Source organism: Crocodylus siamensis, chromosome 1 (assembly GCF_052110815.1).
Source record: "Crocodylus siamensis isolate JL-2025a chromosome 1, ASM5211081v1, whole genome shotgun sequence".
In the NCBI taxonomy this organism is placed as follows: domain Eukaryota; kingdom Metazoa; phylum Chordata; order Crocodylia; family Crocodylidae; genus Crocodylus; species Crocodylus siamensis.
In genome coordinates, this window is record NC_143395.1 from 149974819 (window position 1) to 149997651 (window position 22833).

Genomic DNA, 22833 nt, shown 5'->3' on the forward strand with positions numbered 1-22833 from the left:
TAACATAGACAATAGAATTTCATCTGGTCTTCACTTTATAAAGTCAAATAACTTGTTTTTGGCTAAAGAATAGCTTTCAGAAAAGCACCACTTCCTGTGAAAATTTGTTTAAGCCACTAGTCACCTTTGCTGTTAAAAAATTGTTCTGTATTTCTAATTTGAATTCATCTGGCTTAAATGTCCCGCTAGCTGATCTTGCTATGCCTTTCTCTACTAGAGTCCTTCAGCATACAGTATTCCCCCCTCTCCCTGTGAAAGTATTTACGTATTATAAGAAAGATATTTCTCATCATCTTTTTGATGAGCTAAACAGATTGAGTTCTTTATGTGTGACTGTAATAATAGACCAACCAAGAATCCAAACAGAATTCTCTCACAACCCTAGCTTGGATTCAATGGAAGTTTATTAAACACTGGATCAGGGGTCAGCAATGTTTTTGGGCAGAGTGACAAAAACACCCGCAACCTCATCTTGTAAGATGTTAATATGGCAGGGGCAGATGGTGGGGGAGCCACAAGGAGCCTGATCCTTGTTGTTGCAGTGCAGCCCTGGCCCATGTCCACTCTAAGGTGTGTGCGCCAGGCAAAATGCTTTTGCATGTCACACTCTGGCACGCAGGTTGGGGTTTGCCTACCCCTTCACTAGATGCTTTGAAAGGCATGCTTTAGCCTCCGTTGGCTAGCATGTTCTGATAATACAGAGTTTCAGCAGAAAATTCTAACCAGGTTTACCGCAACTGCTATCCTCCTGTTTATAAACCCAGAGATTCCAATAAGTATTTTTCTGTCACATCATCACACTGGGAACTTATGTTGGGTTGTGCTTGTTTAAATGCTATTCAGTCATTGCTTTCCAGAATACAGTTCCCCATATTGTCAGTACAACCTGCAGTGTTTTTTGATTGTGTATTCTGAGATGAATTTGCAGTTGCCTGTATTAAAAGACATTTTATTCAAATAGGCATGGTTTACTAAGTGTTAATGTTTTCCAGTTTATGAATAAATTATTGCATAGCATTCTGCCTATCCAATACTTATCTCATTTGAAAAGGACCCCATTGACAAGTACTTTTTTGAAATCTAAGAGTTTGTGAGGTTTAATCCATTTAAGGTGTTTTATAGATATCATAAAAGGTTAATTTTCAATCAGAATGTTACATGGTACCAAGTGAAAAATTAACAGTTACCTTGTAATATATATATATATATATATATATATATAAAATCGAAAGATAACATCAGATTTGTTTAACAAGAAATCTGTTTTCTATTAATGCCATGTTGATTGGCATGGATTATATTCTCATTCTTTAATTCTTTATTGACTGAATCCCATAACACTTTTTTCTACTATTTTGCCCAGCATTGATATCAGGTTACTTTCTAGTTATTCATGTTAACTTGCTTGCCCCCTTTGAATACTGGCACATTCACACTCCTTGTCTTCTTGAATTTCAGAATACTTATTAATAATTGTCAGTAGGTCTTAAATCTCCTCAGCCAACTTTTTTAGAGCTATTTTATGTATTACATTATCCTTAGATTAGACATCTGTAAGAACTACTTCAGTTAGGGCAGCTAGGATCTGGAACCAACTTCCAAGGGAAGTGGTGCTGGCTCCTACCCTGGAGGTCTTTAAGAGAAGGCTTGATGCCTACCTACCTGGGATCATTTGAGCCCAGTTTTTTCTCCTGCCCTGGCAGGGGGTTGGACTTAACCCCCTAAGGTCCCTTTTGACCCTACTTCTATGATTTTGATTCTATGATCCTTTCCAAATGCAGAATAGAAAGATTTATGAAAAAAATCTGCCTTAAAGTCTATCATTATTAACAATTTGAAAAAAAAAAAGTCTATATTTTATCCTGCTGGCCATGGATTCTGCCCTGATGCCTCTAGTCTTTATCTTCAAGATTGCTAATTTCCACTCTCCCCCCATGAAGTTGGCCATGTATTTGGCACTGGAGAAGTCATAAAGGCCAGACATAGAGTTCTCTCTGGTAATCTATATTTAGTTTCAGGAACCTCTCTACTAAAATTCCCAACATCATTAGCACCAATATGTAAAAAGACTTTCCCACCTCAACCTTGTGAGAGCTGACACAATTGTACCTGCCAAGCAAATTTACATTATTCTCTCATTTATCACATACTCTGTTTTATCTGATAACAGAACAAGTAAATTTTTAAACTCAATAGAAATGGCTGGATCTATGAGAAAGGATCCTCTCCTTTTTGCAACTATGGAAGGACTGATTCTTTGTGGAGAAACCAGACCCTCCCAGCTCCCCTGTGGCCCGTCAGGACATTGGCTTGCTGTCAAGAATGGAGGCAAGCGAGTGGTTTGGACAGACCTCCTGCACATCCCTCATTGCTTTCCTTTCATTTGCTCAGGCATCAGCTTGGTGCACAGAGCTTTCATACAGCTGGCCACAGCGGGTGCCTTTGGCATTTGGCACTGAACAAAGGTGGAGGTGAAGCCCGGAGGGCTGCTGGTCCTCTCAGCCTGTGCGGGTTTGTGGACTGCCAGCAGCTGGCTTTTTCCCCTACACTTTACTTGAGAGTTAAGGGAAGGAAGGACTTCTGACTTTTTAACTACTTTATTCAGGGGTTTGGGGTACAAAAAGTTGCCCCCTCTGGGGTCTAGGACCAATATACAAAGCAAAGACAAATTACCATCAAACCAAGAGCACAGCGTTGTTACATTCATAACATCACACCGTGACAGACACCTTCACGGTATTACATGTCGTGCCTAACATGCCATCATGCGGTTGGGACATTGGCCACATGGTCCTTCAGACCAAAGCCCTCTATAAACGATTCCTACCCTGCTCTATCCAACCATACCCGGCAAAACCTTCAACTTCCCACACAAAGAAAAAAAGGAAAAAAGCAGCCTGGTGAGGGCCTAGGGTGCGACGTGAGCTTGGAGTTGCAATTCGCCACCAAGCCTGCCCTGTCGCCCAGAACAGGAAGGAAGGAAAGGCCTTCTTTATGTGTTTATTTGCAGTTCCCACTTGCATTACCCACGCTGCCCCACTCTGGGCTGGGCTCTGGTGCAGATGCCTAATTCAGTCAGTGCACAGAGTCCTCCACTTCATTATTTCACAGCCTTGCACTTCTTCTGAGAAATGTTCTTCTGGTTCCAGGCCGGGCAGGGCGGCCGGTTTGACAGGGAGATCCCCTGATCACTGGGGAGGCTTGCATATCCTTGTACCAGCGAGAGAGCCCGTGCCCGCCCGGGGTCCACACGGTGGAAACTCCCGAGGTTTCCGCACAGCTCTGCCTTGCTCCGGCCGGAATGAGCAGTCCGCGGGCGTCCAGCGCAGGGGGCAGAGAGCGCGACCCCTCCCCACAGCCGAACGCGGCAGTTAAAGCCGTTAGGGCCATTGAGGGCCCCCCCCCCAACGGACCGCGGGGCAGTCACAATACCCGCTGTACGTCCGGGACCCGGTGAAGCTGCCTCTGCTCTGCGAGGCGGCGGGAAGCGCAGAGTTCCCCTCCCCCGCTCAGCGCCCGGGCTGGGGAGCCGCCGTACCTCAACCCGCGCCCTAAGCCCCATGGCGGGGGAGGGGCTGAGGACGAAGCGCGGGCGGGCGGGCGGGCGGGCGGGGGGAGGGACAGCGGCTCGGGGGCGGGGCCAGCCAGGGGAGGGAGCCAATCAGGGAGGGGGGGTGGGGCCGGCCCAGGAGGGGCGGGAGCGCTCGGCTCGGCGGAGGCAGGCGCGAGTGCGGGCTGGGGCCGGGGCTGGGCAGAGCAGCTCGGGGCGCGGCGCAACTTTGTGCGGAGCCGGCAGCACCGCCGCTGAGGGGAAAGTTTTCTTGCGGACGCCCGCGCCCAGCGCCGCCGCCGGGCCGGGATGCGCCTGGCAGCGGGGAGGCAGCGCCCGGGCTGGGGCTGGCGGCTGTTGCTGCTGCTGCTGCCGCTGCTGGCGCTGGGCGGCCCGGGCGCGCGGGCGCTGGTGTGCCTGCCGTGCGACGAGTCCAAGTGCGAGGAGCCGCGGAGCTGCGCCGGCAGCATCGTGCTGGGCATCTGCGGCTGCTGCTTCATGTGCGCCCGGCAGCACAACGAGACGTGCGGCGGCGTCTACGGGCTTCACGGCGCCTGCGACCGCGGGCTGCGCTGTGTCATTCGCCCGCCGCTCAACGGCGACTCCATCACCGAGTACGAAGTGGGCGTCTGCGAAGGTAACGCCGGGCCCGGGAGCGGGGGGGTTCCCGCGCAGCTGGAGCCTGCCCCGGGCACGGCTCTCCTCCCTGCCTGTCGTGGGGGCCGCGGGTGAGGTCTGCCCGCCCGCCCTTGGCGCAGCCCCCGGCGGAGCCGCGGGCTGGGAGCTGCGAGGCCCCCCTCGAGCAGCGGGATCAAGACCCCGCGCGTGATGCCGATTCCGGATTCCTTCCCCGTCAGGGAACACAAAGGGCGGGCACGGGTTGCAAACTTTTTTCCCTTCCTCTTCCTGTCACTTCATACCTCCCCCCTCCTCCTCCGATGCGTGTGACAAGACACGGATTTATTTTTTTACAACCACCCCATATGTAGTAAGACACTGATTTATTTTTTACCCCCCTCCAAGCACCCGATGTGTGACGAGACCCGGTGATCTGTAAGGTTCCTTTCAGCCCCTAACAGCTATGAAACTGAAGATGTGGATTTTTTTTCACCCCCCACTCCAAGCAGTAGATGATCTGTAAGGTCCCTTCCAGCCCCTAACAACTACGAAACTATGAAGACAGATTTTTTTTTTTAACTGTCCTCCAAGCAGCCAATATGTACAAGACACAAATTTTCTTAACCCCCTCCCCTTCCAAATAGATGATCTGTAAGGTCCCTTCCTATCTGCTAACAACTATGAAACTATGAAGACAGGATTTCTTTCTTCTTTTTTTACACCACAAATAGCTAATATATGACAAGGCATGGATTTTTTTTTATCCCCCACCCCTCCAAGCAGCTGATGTGTGGCAAGACACTGATTTTTTTTCTTTTTTTAAAATTATTATTTTTACACCCCCCCCTCCCCCCAAGTTTTCCCTCCTCTACCCCCGCTACTAGAGGAGGGGAATCCCTGTGGCCGAGGCTCTGCTCATACTTCCCGCCTCCTCCATACGGGGTGGAGGTGGCTCCTTAGTCGAGACACACAGGGCTGTTTTCCTCCCAGAGCTCACTTGATGACTCTGGCAGGAAAGAGTTGCTGCGTACCTTGGTCGCATACCAAAGAGCTGAGCAAGGGAAAGCTGAAAGGCAAGGGGGTGGGGTGCAGCACTGTTGAGAGATTATAAATTACTGGGAGTTTTATGTGGAAAATACATAATTGTATATGGAGGTTTTTTTGGGGGGGGGGTGAGCTTGGACAATTCTGGAAAGGAATAGTAGAGAGGCTCTTACTGGGCTGAGAGGTAGAGGGCAGTACAGAGTCCAGAAATCTCTTGAGGAGGCGGCAGTAGTCCAAAAAGTGTCTTGTATGTCTTTTAAAAGAGCTCCCCCCTGCCAAAACTGAGAACCGTCTAAATATCTTTGCTTGGTAAACTTATAAACTAGTACCAGATACCAAAATAACTTAACTTCAAGTAGCCACAAATGATCAGTATAGAAATAAGTAGGCAGTTGGTCAGTCCTATGTTAAACAGCTTTCTGGTCAAGTTTCTCCCACTTGTGATTTCAGTGACGACAATGTAATGAACTGCAAGTGGATGCTCTATGTTTTAGTAATAATAGTTTAGTAAGAACAGTCTTGAGCTGACTTCTGCAAGAGTCTTGGTTCTTTTCTTTTTGTTTGGTTTGTTTTCATTTTGTTTGGAGTTTTTTGTTTGTTTTACTTCTCATTCGTCTTTTATGTAGAGGTGGACTTAACAGGAACGTGTGTATTCAGCACATTAAAAGTATATAGTGAGTGATGATTTTAAGTTTTCTGTTGCTTGAATGATGGTTTCTGTTCTTGTTTAAAGTCTGAACATATTTTAAACTGTTCCTGTAAAAATGGAGTGGAACAGTGAAAGCATATGGCAGTTAAATGTCTTGACATTCCAGTTCTCTTACTGTATCACAATACGGACTTCTCTGGCAGTTCAGGAACATCTCATTCTTTTGCAGTGATGCAGCCTGAATGTTACTTGATTTTAACTAATAACACATCCCATAGACTATTATTGAAAATAGTATGAAGGATCCACAGGCAAGATCATATTTCAATTAGCGTTCTGTGACTGGAACATAGTCATGAAGCAGACAGTTTAGCAGTTGTGAAGGAGACTATTTAGGGATTTACTTCTGGGGATCTTAAATGAAAGAAGCAGTTGAGAGATTGCTGCATTGAGGATATAGTATTGGGTTAAACACTTCTTTTGTTAGGATTCTTACTTATAATTATCTCATCCTAGAGCAATTAAACTGTTGAGCACAAGTTCCTCCTCTGTTTCTTATTGGGAGTGAAGGAGCAGGAGAACTCTTAATGTTTCATGTGTACATACGTACCAGCTAGAATTAGATTACAATCCCCCCTTGCCTTCCCCAGGTTAAGACAGTTTTATTTAACTTGCAGATAGAAGTGTGACAGGTTTGTTTGTTTGATATATCGCTAGCTGTTAATACTATGCCATGTTGAAGAGGAGTTTCTCTCTGCATATTATTTGTTGCAGTTCAGGGAATTGTTGAATTTACTCAGTTATCAGTTTTATTCACCAACAAGCCAAGGAAACAACATTCAGACCTGTATGAATAGAAATTGATGTAGTCTTACTCTTTTTAAGTTTTTTTTCCCCTTTTGAATGTGTTTTTCACTGCAATCTTTACACTGAAATGACCCCTACTGGTCACAGTTGTAAGTGTAGATTTTTTTTTCTTTTTTCCCTTTTAATTTTAAGACTTCACAAACGCTTTAGTTCAAAGCCAGCTTCAACACAAACGCTTTTGGTTACAGAAAAACTTGTGATTTCAGGATTCTGCAGTTACCTTTAGAGACTGATGATATTTGTGCCTGGTGCAACTACAGTTACTTAGGTTTATGTTTGCCAAGCCCAAAAACATGAATTTGATGTTCTTGGTTTTTTTTTTTAGAGAATAAGCAATTTTGTAGGGACTTTGCCAGTGGACGAATTCATATGCAGTTTTTTCCTTCTGCAGGCAAGAAGACAATGCAACCATTAGTATCACTGATAACTTGACAAATGTATTCCTCTGTCAGAATTTGTGCTAGATCAATGATTAATGTTAGAGTAGCATCTGCTACTTCTAGGTACCTTTTTTTTGCTCTTATTTTATTTTAGATGGAGATCACCACTCTGCCATTTTAAAAAAATCATACTCTGGAAAAGAGTAGGTGGATTCAGACTGGTTCATATAGTGATATTATATCATGGATAAACAATAGTTACATTGTTATACAGTTTTTGAGTTGCACTACGAGCACTGGAAGCTACATGATGCATGCATTGTGACAAAGTAAGTGTGTAAGATTGGAGGAAACTACATGATTGTTAATAGTTAATCAGGAGATTTTAAACTATTCCAGCATTGGGGTTAATTTGTGCTCAGTTTTATTCCAAATGGGATTGCTTGCTGAAGCATTCCAGTGATTCAGGTGAAAGTTCCATGGGGATTTTAGTTTCTGGACTCTGCTAGTGCTCAGAATGTTCTTTGCTAGTCTATGGCAATGCATGACATATAAATTTAGGTAAAATATTACTGAAGACAAAGCAACCTGATATAGCTTGCCAACGTGTGAAACCTAAAGCACTTGTCAGTTTCATTTCTCTCTAGTAAGACAAGGCCTAGTAGAGAAGACTGGAAAATTTTTGCTAGAACTTGTGTATTCATTTTGGTGCAGAGATTTTCCATTGTGTATAAGTGATTCAATATCAAAACAAATTATTAATTTAAAATACTTAAGTTGATAGGTGCAAGTAAAATTTTGGCTAATTTTCAGTGTAAAGCAGATCTGAATAGGGGAAAATGCTGTGACAAATTAAAAAATCTTACTATTTCCTTTTGCTACTTTTAGATGACACTAATTAACTAACTTACTGAGAACAGGTACTAACTTTTATAGTATCTAAAGGAATGAGCTGTTTGTATAAGCAGTTTTATAAAAAGTTGACTACTGAATCTTCAATATAACATCATACTTGTGTTGCAGTTGCATAGGAAATTATACAAAATCAATCTAATATTAGAAATTTAATATTTTAAAAATATAGTGTGTACATAATGTTTTAAAACTGTCTTAGTCAATTTTGGAAAACTCCTTAAAACCACAGTATTCTTTTTAGATTCTTATACCACTGTTGTCATCACAGTATCTGAATGTCTTGAATGATGCCTTAACTTCTATGTAAGTAACATCTATCACATGTTGTTTTATACTTCTTCTGAGGGGTGGGGTGGGGTGTTGTATGTAATAGTATGGTTTTGTTTTTTAGGACAGTTTTTATTTATATACATTCCTATGAGTGCGTTTATGGATTTTCTAAAAGTTATTTGAAAGCTAACCATTAAATCTATGGATTGGTGAGAGAGTTTTTCCTTCAGTGATGTTGGACATGTGCAACTACAACTGACCTACTTGCTTATTGTGGGTGCCCTATACTTATCTCAAGACTCTGGTGTTCCAGGTGCTTTTTTTTCTTGGTGTATACATTTATAATGGGTTCACAAAATCAGTCACCTCAGCCTTTATAAGTTGGCCTTTTATTTTATATCCTCATGTTAGAAGTTCTAAAACTCTCTACACTTGAAAATGCTTGTGATGTAACAAGTGATAAGAAATAAAGTGAATCCGAGTTCCTAATAAACAGGTATTCATACTGAAAAAGACAACTTTGTAGTCTTGGGTACAAGGTTCACCTTTTTATATTTGGAGGTGAGTGGTTCCTACTGTTCAGAGTTAAAGCACACAAGCATTTTGTCAAAGCGCTCACTGCTGACCTGTTTGTTGTATGGCTTCTCATTCCCTATTGCCGTCAACCTGGCTTGCTTTAGAAGGAATATATTTGCTGCCTGGGTATGTGGCTGACTCAAAGATGCTCCATATGCAGAGGAATCCTCCAAATTTGGCTGGGCACTGTATTATGGTTGTTACATATTTGCATACCAGTTTTGCCTGCTGGGTGAGGACCATTTTTTTAGCTACTTAAAAGTAGCTTAAACCTTGCCATTCACCTTCATGGCAGCAGCAGCATACAAAGTAGTAATTACAATTTGGAGTTATAACTGCTTTGGTTTTTAACCCTGTAATGAGAACACTAACTTGTTTTGGGCCTTGAAGTAGGTTATTAGTTGTCTTTTGTATCTTGTTTTTTTTCTAAGAATATGTTCAAGCTGGGTAAGTGTGGCAATATTGCCTAGTAAGACATTGCAGCAAAAATGATGAATTGTAGTGATGTGATGTAGTGCAAAATGTAGCATTTCCCATCAGTGTGGCATTCAAACTCCTAACTTAGAGTTTCCATTACAGTTAATAATTTATCTTTGAATTCCATGTATTGAACATTTTAAACTGATATATTAATTTTAACTTGTATGGGTTTTCCTTTTCTTAAACTGATAGCTTAAGAATAGATAGCTCTCTAGCCTTTTTTAAAACTAGTCTATAGTGTCTGAGCCTTGTCTGCTTTGTACCTAACTTCAAAGAAGAGGGTCCTTATTGGGATTAGGAGGAACTTCCATTTAGCTAACTGGATAATACATATTTATGTAAATTACGATATACTTCTGGTACATTACTTAGGAAGACTGTGGAAATTTGCTATATTGCCACAGCACTCGTGTTCTTTGTGTGCTAAAGGATGTATTTGCATCTTTCTACTGGCACAAGTTACTGCTAGTCACTGGTTAGTTGGCTGTTGGGGAAACAGTGTACCTTGCCTTAGAAACAAAAATCTCCTGGGTTCATATGAAGATTTTAACTACTTTTTGGAGGAGAAAAAATAGAAATGTACAAAACTTACATACAGAGAAGCATAAACACAACTAAATTCACTTTCTCAGAACAAATAGGTTGGCACCTATCAAACAATCTGAAACCTTTTAGAAAAGGAAATGAAATTATAAAAGCTGTTGTTACAAGATCTCATTAAGACTGAAGAAAACCTAAATTAGAACGGTGTTCTTGTCCCCTTTTTTCTCGAGAAAGCAAAGGCATTTTTGCTTCTGAGGACTGTTGTTAATATTTTTCCAGATTTATTTGCATTAATTGTCTGTAGGTTTTGATACCAAATTCTGCCTAGTGTTTGGTAAAACTTATGAAAACTTCTAGTTCATTGAAGAGTTTTGTTCCTGTTTGTAAAATGATTTGGTTCAATTTGCTTTTAGCATGACCATGTCCCAAATACCTTTTGAAAATGTTACTCTTTATCTTATAAGTGGATGACTTTGGGGCATAAACAAAACCTGTGTACTGAGATGAGTGTAGGCTGTTGTGCAATGCAATTCCTTTAGAAAGTTTTTTCTTTTTCCTGTCTATGTCTTGTTGGGGCTGTCTGCTTATCTTCCTACCAAGATATGGAGAGGGGGGAGCATTATGTATAGAGGGGATTGTATAGCTGAAATCAGAAATGGGAGAAAAGACGTTCTACAGGGTACTTCATGTAGCGGTCAACAATGAAACTGATTTTGTCTTTCTCTTATGTATTATCAGCACCAAATAGTAATTCAGTGCCTATGTGAATTGAAAAAAATGTGGGTAGCTTGTAGGCTCTCAGAATCTTTCTCTGAACAACATAAATTTAAAAAATTCGGTGTTCTTTAATTACTTAAATGCTTTGTATCTAAACACTCAAATCCCTTATTGGTAACATTCTTTTTACATGGCCACTGGGAATGCTTTCATAATGCTGCTGCCCCTTGGAATGCTGTTGAACACAGTTCCAGGTAGCTAAGGAAAATTATAACATGATTAGTTCTCTTTTGGTGTATTCCCCATATGTAAAATAGTGAATGTTGATCCCTAGGCTTTATACTGGGTTGTGAATTTTAAACCGGTATAGATGTATATTGCAAGTTGTTATCCAGCAATGTACAGAACTTCTTACGTGGTCACTTAGTCCAGAATATGATTGTCCACATGGGGGAATTGCATCCATTTTAGCTGGCAAAATGTTCTCGTAGACTGTAGTCCTTGGAGTTAACACTGAAATAAATAGCTCTTATCCTTCAGAGCAGTTGTTTACTATGGCAGTTGCCCTCCAGCAAGAACTGTAGCTTTAGACTTGATGGCTAGGGACAGACATTCAAAAAGTCTCAGCTTGAATTGATTCGATCTTTGAAGGATAGTCTAACTTGGCTAGGCTGAACTGGTTTGTGACTGGACAGACATTCTGTATGGACTGAGGAAATTCAGGCACAAGTCTGCAGTGGCTCAGGGTAGAAGCTGGCGGGGGGCGCTAAAGCAACCCTCCTTTCCCTTGCACGGTACTGAGCTGAGGTGGGGCATAGCCAGGCCCCTGGAGGACCTCTTATTAGGGAGGTCTGCCTGCATGATCCCAGGCTTTTCCCTGCTGGCTGCTCAAGGGGCAGGAGTGTTGCCAGACCCCAGCCCTCTGCTACCACTGAGGCAAGGGTGTGTGTGCAGTGCATGCATCTGTTGATGATATGGAGCTTTTCAGTCTCTGTCTCCCTCCTTCTTTATCCTGTCTGCAGCAAACTGACAGGCAAGCAAGCCAGCAGGGGCTGATAACAGTGATTATCACCTCATCAGCAAAACAATAGGCTCTTTCCATTACTTCAGACTCTTCTTAAACAGGTTACTGACTGACCTGTTGATTAGCTCCAAAATGCCCTCAGTGGTCACTGTTCTGTCTGCCTGTCCCAGGGAAATTGGAAAGAGAGAGACACACGCACGCAGACACCACTCAGCATTAGCTAGCATACTAAGTGCCTAGGGTCTGTGGGGCTGGGGTCTGTGCTGTGGGAGATGGGAGGGAAGGATTCCTGCTTGAGTAGTGAGGATGGGGGGGGTAGGTAGTGGGAAGCCAGGCAGACCCTGCTGTGTCTGCAAGTCTCTGCCAGAGCTCCAGCCAAGGAGCAGAGGAGAGGGGCCAGCTCTGTGGTGGAGCAGGGAGCCCCACCCAGCCCAGAGAGGATGCTGGGGGTGTCTGGTTTATCTTAAACCAGCAAAGGGTCTGGGACAGATATTGCATAAACTGGTTTGACCCAAATCGGTAGCATAAGTCTGATGCTACATTCAACATCTGGTCTGTTACAGGTTTAAACAAGTTTCTGATCACTTAAACCAGTTTGTGTAGAGTCTGTCCCTAGCTGTTAAGTGGTATAGCTTTCCTGGTGGGTGGGGAGACCAGTTAGCACAGTCTTAGCTGGCTCTTTCTGTGACTGAAAAAGGCCACTTATTTATGCTGTCCTTGGAGAGGCTATGGCAGGGGTGGGCGATTATTTTGGGCAGAGGGTTTATTACTGAGTTTTGGCAAGTCATCAAGGGCCGCATGATAGGAAGCGGGGGCAGATAAATATTAATTTTCTAAATTTTTTAGGGGTCCTGCCGGCTGGATAGAATGGCCTGGCAGGCCACATCTGTCTCCCAGACTGCATTTTGCCCACCCCTGGGGTATGGTCATAGACAACTAGGTATGTTCTGGCTAAACAGTGCATCTCTTCTGAAGTGGCTTCCTCATCCTCTACATTTCTAGCCCTGGTTCTTGAGTCCATTCTCAGTCCACACTAACCACTTCTTTTCAAGATGCTGCTCTAATCTGGCTTCTCTTCCTGTCTTGCTGTCCCTGGATTTCCCAGCTCCTGGTCTCTGGCATAGCCTTGACTACAGTTTCTGGATGTCAGGCCCCCCAGCTTGCTTCCTTCTTGTAGATGCTCAGGTTCCTGGTCCCTGGTTCTGCTTCTGCAGTCTTGGATTCTCCCCCAGCTTGTATGTGGCTACCCTGAAGAATTTTCAGGCCCAGATTTGATTCCTTGAAACAGCAAAAAGCAGCTTAGGTGCAAGCACACAGCCTGGTAGCTGCTGACAAGTTTGAATCTCCTCATCATTTTTGGGCCTTTTCTGAAATGCTGTTTGCCATCACTTCATCAACAGAAGGATCCTATGCAGGTATACAGATGGAATACAGCCATCATTCCCCAGCCCACCCAATCTGGAAATAAGCAAATCAACTCTTCCAGCAAATTATTGCAACGGTCTATCTGTACCAAATACAATTATCTTATTGTCCCTATGACTGAAGGCTAGCTGCATACCCAAATAATAAGACCCCTAGACACAACTGGAGGAAGACCTAGAATAACACTGGGTATTTGACCAGTCAAAAAAAATACTTGGTCAGTTGACCTGCCAAATATTGTCAAATGAGAATAAAGTATTTTATTAGTTTATTTGAACAGTAAAAAGAGATTCTTTTTAATTTTGATCATTAATTACCAAAAGTGAAATGGTGAAATACAATTCTCAAAAACTGTAATGAATTATTATAACTAACACTGTTAAATAAGTATAAATGTGAACAATATTCAACACTGAAGAGTTTGCCTTGTTTTATTCTGGAAACTCGGGGTCAGCCCAAACCATTACAAAATAAAAAAATTAAACAAAAATAAAATGGGCATGGCAATTAAAAAAACAAATAAACACAACAAAAGGTGGTGGTTTATTTTTCTTAAGTGCAGTTATGCTAAGTAGTGGGACACAAACTCCTTCAAGCATCTTTTATATTTTGATCAGTTTTTACTACTTTAATTGCATCATCCTCATCAGTATCTCCTTCATCTGAATGTTAACTCCTTCATCTTTACATTTTATTTTTTAATCTCAACTTGTGATGCACATTCACCAGCTTCCCAGCAGTGAAAGTCTTCAGTCTATTTCCACTGAGGGAGTGGGGATGTGTAGATGATTTTCCCTAAGCTAGTCAGTTGTTCTGTACACACCATAGTTCTTGGAAGTTAAAGTAATGTTGCTGCAGCTAGTCTGCACGAACACAACCCTTTCCACCATGGAAAAAGTTGCTCTGTTGCACTCCCAGCAGCTGAACTCTACATTGTTTTATGACTGACTGGGCTTTATAACTGCTTTATGACTGCTGCTTGCTTTATAATTTGCTACCTTTGCCAAGTTGTTTGTTTTTTATATCCTTCGAAATTTGCAACAGCTATTGTAAAGCTGCAAGCTGAATCAAATTCATCATCAAAAGGTCATGGCCTTGGAAACATGAATCAAGAAGGTAGGCAGGATTATGTGCAGGAATGATCATCTGATATTCTTCCCCATCTCCTGCTCCCATATTATTTTCTCTCTATCTCGCTCTCTCTTTTTTTTGTTAGTGGACTTTTCTCAGTATTCTTCCAAATGTTCAGAACGAGTTCCTGATTATTAAGAAATGCATCAGACAGTGTAGAACTATCATTCTCCATATTCTGAATGAACTGAGTGACAGGCACAAACAGAGAAATAATTATGGATTTTTGCAGCCAAAAGACTTTATCGTCAATATCAGTGTGGATTATTTGGAGGCAGTACCTGGCTACTTCCTTCAGCAGCAGCTGAGTTAAATGCTTTCTTCCATCTTTGAAGATCTTTGAGAAACGGAATGAAGAGGATGATTATTGAGTAAAGCTTGCTCAGTGTGGATGCAGGTGAATTCTGTATGAAGTGATGTTGAAATATGGCTGTGGCTACCTTTTTTAAAAAAAACCCAAAAAACTTGACAATGCTTTTTAGTTTTGATGCATGTGATGAGAGAGCCTCATACCATCAAGATCATGAAAGAAGAGTTGTCATATAGGCAGCCCATCTATAATATGGGTGTGACTACTCATCAACAAAACTGAAGCAGCTCTTTTATATTGGCAGCATTGTCAGTCGCAATGAGAAGAACTTTTAGTGGGCCAGTCTCACTGATGACACTTAAATTGGTAAGCAGTATGTCAGGCTGTATGGTGATGCTCAGTTCATTGGAATAAGTAAAACTGTTTTTGGACTTATTTAACCTGAAGTTGATAACATCTTCATTGTGAATATGTCTCCATCCATTAGACTAAGGATATGTGAGGAACTTTTGTAATAAGAACATCAACTCATTCACATCTTCTGCATGTTGAAGCAGAAGATTTCCTGCAAGCTGCTTCCTATTCAAAACTTTGTAAATTGGACTCCATATTTGTGTGCTTTTTTTTTTTCAAAATTTTTCAATTAATATCGAATGGTGTATTACTGACATAAATACCTAGTAATTTTATCCAAAAACTCTTAATATCACTTTTGAATGTCTGAAGACTTACAAAGTTCTTCATCCTGAAACAGATGAAGTAGCAAAACTTGTTATTGGACCATGTGGAAATGAAAATGGCTTCAATTTCACTATTACATTCACTAAAATAATTTGTGCTGTATGAAGATAATGCAATGGAAGATGAATTAGGAGAATGTGAAGGAGAAAAAAACTCAAGTTTTGCAGATCAAATTTTGCCCTTGCTGTTTCACTGCAGTAATCTATCTTTGGTAGCTGAACACCTAGCACAAGAATTCAAGAACTGTTTTTCTATTTATCTGCATGTCACTTACTCGGAAGAACAGAATGTGTAGTGAGCTGTAATAATTTGTTATTGTGTATGTGTGTGTGTGTGTGCTACTTTTCCCCCATGTATTTTTTTCTACTTAAAGAAATCCAAACACATTGTTGTGGCTTTCTCTAACTCTCCATAACATCACAGTATCTCTTGAATTTAATGCAAGCAGTTGCCTTCAGTTCTAAGAGCTGCTGTTTCCTAGAAGGCTCCTGAGCCTAGTCTTTCTGAGGAGCTTTACAGAGCAGACTGCCAGATCACCTGGAGGGGGTGACTAGTCCCTCCTCCCCTTATCAAGTACAAAAGACCCAGAAGCAGTTCAGGCTCCTAGATACTTGTGATGTGTTATTTACATGTGGAGTTTTACATGGGTGGCTATTCTCTGTTGGACTGACTGTACTTGTGATGTGTACAACTGTGGCAAGTATAAGCCTTTTCTGCTTCCCACTCCCTAAAGCTGGTATACTTGTTGCTACTTGGAGATGCCTGTAGCTTCAACGGGTTGCTGGTAGAAGCATATTTTCTATGCTGCTTGATTTAAGTCATAGAAAATTAGGGTTGGAAGGGACCTCAGGAAGTCATCTAGTTCAACACCCTGCTCAAAGCAGAACCATTCCAAAATTAGCTCATCCTAGACAAGGTTTTGTCTAGCCGGGTGTTGAAAACCTCCAAGGAAGGAGATTCCACCACCTCTGTGGGTAGCCTGTTCCAGTACTTTACTACCCTTCTAGACAGAGTTTTTCCTAGTATGTAACGTAAACTTCCCTTGCTGGTGAGAATGTTGTGGGAGACTGTATCAAAAGCCTTGCGAAAGTGTTGTGTCTACTGCTCTCCCCTCATCCACAGAGCCAGTCATCTTGTCTTAGAAAGCAATCATATTGGTTAGGCATGACTTGCTTTTAGTGAATCCATGCTGACTGTTCTGAATCACCTTCTTTTCTGCCAAATGCTCACAAATGGATTCCTTGAGGATCTGCTCCATGACTTTTCCAGAGACTGAGGTGAGGCTGATGAGTGTGTGGTTTCCTGGATCTTTCTTCTTCCCTTTCTTAAAGATGGGCACTATATTTGCCTTCTTCCAATAGTCTGGGACTTCTCCCAACCACCACGTGTTTGCAAAGATAATGGCCAGTGGTTCTGCAGTCGCATTGACGACCTTTCTCTGTACCTTTGGGTTACTTGGATTTGGCCCCATGGACATGTACACATCCAGCTTTCCTAAATAGTCCCTAACCTATTCTTTTACCACTGTTGGCTGCTCACCTCCTCCCCAAACTGTGGTGCCTGGTGCAGTAGTCTGGGAGCTGACCCTGCCTGTGAAGACCAAAGTAAAAAAGGCATTGAGTACTTTGGCCTTTTCCACATCATCTCTCACTAGGTTGCCTCCCCCATTCAGTACGGGACCCACACTTTTCCTGGTCTTCCTCTTGCTGCTGATAAACTTGTGGAAACCCTTCTTGTTAACCTCCATGTCCCTTGCTAGCAGCAACTCCAGTTGTACTTTGGCTTTCCTGATTCCATCCCTGTGTGCCTAAGCAATACTTTTATACTCCTCCCTAGTTGTTTATCCAAGATTCCACTTCTTATAGGCTTCCTTTTTGAGTTTTAGCTCACTGAAGGGTTTACTGCTAAGCCAAGCTGATCTTCCTTACTTGCTAGTCTTCCTGTGCATCAGGATGGCTTGCTCCTGTGCCCTCAGTGAGGCTTCTTTAAAGCACAGCTAGCACTCCAGGACTACTTTTCCCCTCAGAGTAGCTTCCCAGGGGTACTGCCCATCAGTTCCCTAAGTGAGTTAAAAATGGCTTTTCTGAAGTCCAGGGTTCTTACTCTGCTGCTCTCCTTCTTTCCTTTCCTTATGATCCTGAACTTGATCATCTCGTGGTCATTACAGCCAAAGTTGCCATCCACTCGTATGTTTCCCACCAGTTCTTTCCTGTTTGTGAGCAGCAGGTCAAGAAGAGCCCCTAGTTGGCCTCTCGAACACTTGTATCAGGAAGTTGTCCCTAGCACTCTCCAAAAACTTCCTGGAGTGTCAGTGCACTGCTGTATTGCCCTCCTAGCTGATATCATGGTGCTTGAAGTCCCCCATGAGAACCAGGGCCTGTGACTGGGAAACTTGTGCTAGCTGTTTGAAGAAAGCCTCATCCACCACTTCCTCTTGGTCTGGTAGATGATAGCAGACACCCACCATGATGTGACTCTAGTTCCTTTTCCTTCTGACTCTAACCCAGACTTTCAACAGGCCTGTCTCCAAGTTTCATAGTGGAGCTTGCATCTGTTATATAAAGCCCAGCTCTTTCCTTGCCTGTCCTCCCTGAGCAGTTTAAGCCTATCCATGGCAGTACTCCAGTCATGCAAGCTATCCCACCAATTCTCTGTTATTCCAGTCATGTAATAGTTCTGTGACTGTGTACAAGGGCATTCCGTTCCTCCTGTTTATTTCCTGGGCTCCGTGCATTCATGTACAGACACCTGAGGTAACTAGCAGATTGCCCTGTTTTCTCAGGAAGAATGAAAAGGCTTCCTCTATTGCCCCCTCCTGCTTGTGTTTCTTCCAGGAGATTCCCCACTTACCTAAGGGCTTGTCTTCATCCCCTGGTGAGCCTAGTTTAAAGCCCTTACCAAGCCTGTCTGTGAAGATGCTCTTCCCTCTCTTCATCAGGTGGATCCTGTCTCTTAGCAGTCCTTTTCTTTGGAACAACATCCCATGGTTGAAGAATCCAAAGCCCTGCTGGCAACACTATCTACACATCCATGCATTAATCTGCAGGATATGTCCAATCTTGCCCGGGCCCTTCCTCTTGACTGGAGGGATTGAGGAGAAGACCACCTGAGCCCCTGTCCCTTGCACCCAGAGCTTGTAGTCATTTTTGATCTGTTCAGAGTCACCCCTGACAGTATCATTTGTTCCCTCATGGATAAGCAACATGGTGTAAGAATCAGTGGACCAGATAAGTCTTGGTACTCCTTCTGTGACATCTCAGATACGGGCTTTGGACAAGCAGCAGACGTCCTGAGATGGGTCAGGCTGGCAGATGGATGCCTCAGTCCCCTGCAAAGCTTAGTCTCCATCTATTGCCACCTGTTGTTTTCTCTTGGGGGGGGGTATGGGGCGGGGAGCAGTTGTCTTGATCCTCCCAAACTTGTGGATTCCTGACTTAGACTCTTCCACCAATGGAAAATGCTCCTCCTGCTCTGTTGCTAAGACTATATCTGTTCTTCTGCAAACTGCTTCAGGTGGAGATGAAAACTTCTACTTGCTGCCAGAGGTCACAAGTTTCCAGCTTTCACCTTCCTGGGAGGCCATGTCCTTTCCCTTCTCTAGCACGTCCCTCTGGCACTCCTTCCTCTGCAGTCCTAGAGGTTTCCTCCAACATCAAATCAATGAAGTCCTTGTGGCGGCATTTTCTCCTGTAGCTCTCTTGCTTGCTCCCTGAGGGGCACACCACTAGGAGACGCCACTCACATTGCAGGCACTCCCCCACCTGGCTATCACTGGAAGAAACCTGCAAGCTGCAGTCTCCACAGCACCAAGTGAGGACCTGGGTGGAAGCCTCAGTGGTGAGCAGTCCTGTCTGGACAGACGCATCACAGATGCAAGCAGAGGAAGAGCTGGCAGCAGTGGCTCTAGTCTTTGACATCCTCCAGCCATTTCTCTGGGTCTCTTAATTTTGTGCCTCTCTCTCCCTGCCCCTCCCCCGAGCAGACCTTCCCTAGCAAACTCCCTTGTAAGCTGACCCGTTCCCTGCTCCTTGGTCTTGAAAGGTTCCTTTTTCCCTGCTAACCTGCTTCCTTTCACCAAGCTTACAGTGAAGGAAGGTGAGAGAGCATTTCCAGGCAAACTCCCTAGAAGACTCTCCCTTACTTTGGACTCTAGTTAAACAAGGGGCTTAAGTAGTGGTCTAACTGTTTTAGCTACTTATGGTAAATACACGTAGGTTAGTTACTTTTAATTAAGAGAGCTTACCTTAAAGGATCCCCTTCAAAGGGAAGGGTAGCAAACTGACTTGCAAATTGCTTGCAATTACCCTGTTTGCTGCCCCTGTTCTGGCATTCCCTGGTTGCTCAGGGAGTCTCCTTTTATGGTTCCCTGGGCCAGGACATACTCTGTTCCCTCTTAGGGTTTTTGTCAGACAGACAGCAATCACCCAGCTAGCAACACTTCCAGCTGCTCAGAGCACACGCCCAAACACACAGCCCACCAAACAAACATTTAGCAAGCCAAACAGACAGACAGCTCTGGCTCCCTTACCTTCCTGGAGCAGGATTTGGTGGTGCCTGGCTCCTCTTCCCCTTCCTCCTCTTGCTCCCAGCAAACTGCTTGCAAACTGTCCTGAGAAAAAGCAGCCTCAGTACATAAAGCAGCCTCTGGGGTAAGTACTGTCTTCCTTGGCTTTCATGATGTTTTATACCTTGTACCCATTTGACTTGTGCTTTTGAAATGTAAAGCTTGGGGTATGTGTACTTTACAGGTAGTAATAATACTGCTTTATTTATTAGAGTTCCACATATGTATTTTAGTTTGAATACAGCACATTTGGCAGATATTTTTACTTGGTCCTGATCCATACAACAACTGATACCTTTAACATTATGCTTCTAAGTACATTTCATCTTATTGGGGGTGGGCAGCAGAAAGGCTGAACCTTTTTGTTCCCAACTTTGGTAATTTGTCTCCAGAAAAACTAGGGTCACAATATTGGGTACATACACAACATAACTAAAAAAAAAAGGGGGGGGGCAGTCTGTGTTTATCCTATAAGCTGCCTTCGCTAGAATCCACTTTTTTCTTTTCTTTTTTTTTTTTTTTTTGTCAGTGTGAAATAAGCACTTGCTTATAGTCTGAAGACTAAATTTAGGGGGGTTATTTGTTTTTGTTTTCTTTTAAGTCTGTAAGCCTTCATATTACTTAATCAAGGTCTCCAGCATCTGAACTGTCTAGGCTGTATATGCTAAGGAACTAAAATATTAGGCTATTAGCTGGAAGCTGTAGCTGTAACACTGTAACAGCTGTAATTTTCTGTAACACTGGTATCCTTTCAGCATGGAGGGGAGTGCATTACACACCCTGATCAGTGGGTTACACTTGCATGGTAAGATTGCCACGTGTTTTAAAAGAAACCACAGCTCATTAGTTTAATACATTTGCACAACTCCTTTTGTACTGGTCCTTTTCAAGGCAAGTTGTAATGGGGCAAAAAATAAGGGTGAAAGGAGAGTATAATAGAAAGTGGTTTAAAAAACTTTTTTACTGCCTGGAGCAGTCATGCATACGACTTCACTTATAGTACAATATTTATTCTTTTCACAAGGTGGAACTGCTTTAGTAAGACCTTTTTCCAGCAAAGGTTTGGAACCTTACTGGATACTAAAAACCAGGGGCTAAACACAGACATTAACTTCATGGCTCCTTGCAATCTACCTGCAATCCCCATTAATTGCTCTGTACTCAGCAGGTGATCACAACGCTCTTCCCTCCTGAATGGTTTTGCTCTTCCGCTAGTTAGGTTATCTTTTCTATCTTATGTCTTTTAACTACTTCTGATGTCTCTCTGCTCTTGTTTCACAGTTCTACTCCATTCTTTTTAAGCAGACTGCTTTTATTTACATGTGGCGTTTTATACAGGTGGCTTCTGTGTTGGACTGACTTGTTCTAGCCAGGATGGCCCAAGAAATATAGGAGAGGCAAGGATTTCTGTGGATATCTTTTTTTATTGGACCAACTACTTAATTGGTGTAGTCTTAGGCAAGCTTTTGAATGTAGTCCTGCTGCCTTCAGAATTAGAAGGTAGACTTAGAAAAGCTTTCTAAATGTGCACGTGAGAGAGAATTTTAGGACTTTTTCAATATAATGTCATAGATATTCATGGTATGATTTGGTAGCCCTGTATTTACTCGCATACCACAATTGTCTTTCCCCTAAAAACTAGCCCTCTAAACTGGGGGTGTGCATCTTAAGCTGGTGCTGAAGACTGGATTCCATTTTCAGCTTTTGGCTGAGCAGCCAAGTGATGCTGACAGTTCAGCTGTGAAGGGGTTAAAATTGCAGCTTTTGTCTGAGCATGAAAGAAGGGTGAGAAAGCTGAAGATTAGGCTCTATTCCTGCTACATGTAGCCATAGCTCTGGAAACTACTTCTTTTCTTTATTTTGTCTTCCGAAGAACAAGGTGTGCGCCTTATTTGGGGGCACGTGGAGTGGCTATGATGATATTATCTTTGGTAGAATCTCAGTTCAGAAGCTCTTGAATGTTCCTTCAACCACACTCTGATGGTGGAGCTCCCTTTTAAAGGGGGGCATTTCATCTTTGGACCTCCAGAGGGAAGGCTTCTTGTGTGCTTGACCATAGATAGCTTTGGTTTCATTGAAGAAACTATAGGAGAAAGACAACAGAATCCCTCCAGTTCTCACCTATAGCTTTCAGCTTGAACCTCTGAGGTGCATCATCAATGACCTTCAATCACCTCCCGGAAAAGGATGATCATCTCAAAGTAGCCATGGGGGATAAACCTGTCTTGGCTTCCAGGTAAGCCAATCTCTAATAGCATCCCTCAAGCAACAGGCTATATAAGTCTTATTCTCAGTGGGGGCTCAGACCCAAATGCCTTCTCTGCCCAAATGTCAATATAGACCACATCACTATACTGAACAACATATGTGATAACATCAGAGGTGCATTTGGTTACAATTCTGCCAATGTCATATACGCCATCACCTGCTCACAGTCACCCATCTGTTCAGTGTGATCAATAGAGGAGCATTCCTGTGTGATGGAATAAGGGAATGTGGATCTACATCAGCTGCAGAAAGACACTCAGACCTGCAGCAAAATGCTTTAACTTCCCTGGACAGTCTGTCACTGGCTGGAGCGTGGCTTTTCTCAGGCAGCAAACCTTTTAAAAACTCATTTGAATGGGAAATTGCAGAACAAAAAATCATCCAGAGACTGAATTGTTTTGACTATGGTTTAAATAGGGACTAGAATCAATGAGTCGGAAGGGACCTAGATAGATCATCTAGTCTGACCCCCTGCCATGGGCAGGAATGAGCACTGGGGGTGGGAGGGGTCATAAGACCCCAGTCCAGTGCCTATCCAGTCTCCTCTTGAAGATTTCCAGGGAAGGTGAGAGCATCACTTCTCTGGGAAGCTTATTCCAGGCTCTGGCCACCCTTACAGTGAAGTAGTTATTTCTAATATCTAACCTAAACCTATCCTCCCTCAGCTTGTGGCCATTGTTTCTGGTGACTCCAAGGGGGCCCTGGTGAACAGACTTTCCCCGAGTCCCTGTTGGTGGCCACTGATAAGGTTGTAGGCAGCC

The 22833-nt window shown here is 43.2% G+C and overlaps 1 protein-coding gene across 3 annotated transcripts in view; it reads left to right on the forward strand.

The window, feature by feature from the left end:
* The first annotated feature begins 1716 nt into the window (after window positions 1-1716).
* CRIM1 (cysteine rich transmembrane BMP regulator 1) overlaps window positions 1717-22833 on the forward strand; it is a 396377-nt gene continuing 375260 nt past the window's right edge. For 2 of the 3 annotated variants that reach the window (XM_090045229.1, XM_090045246.1), the window contains exon 1: window positions 1722-4187. In XM_090045229.1, the coding sequence (XP_089901355.1) occupies window positions 3860-4187 (328 nt within the window). In that variant the 5' untranslated portion in view covers window positions 1722-3859. Of the gene's footprint in view, window positions 4188-22833 lie in introns of all 3 variants that reach the window. The other variant, XM_090045237.1, reaches the window with a different exon arrangement.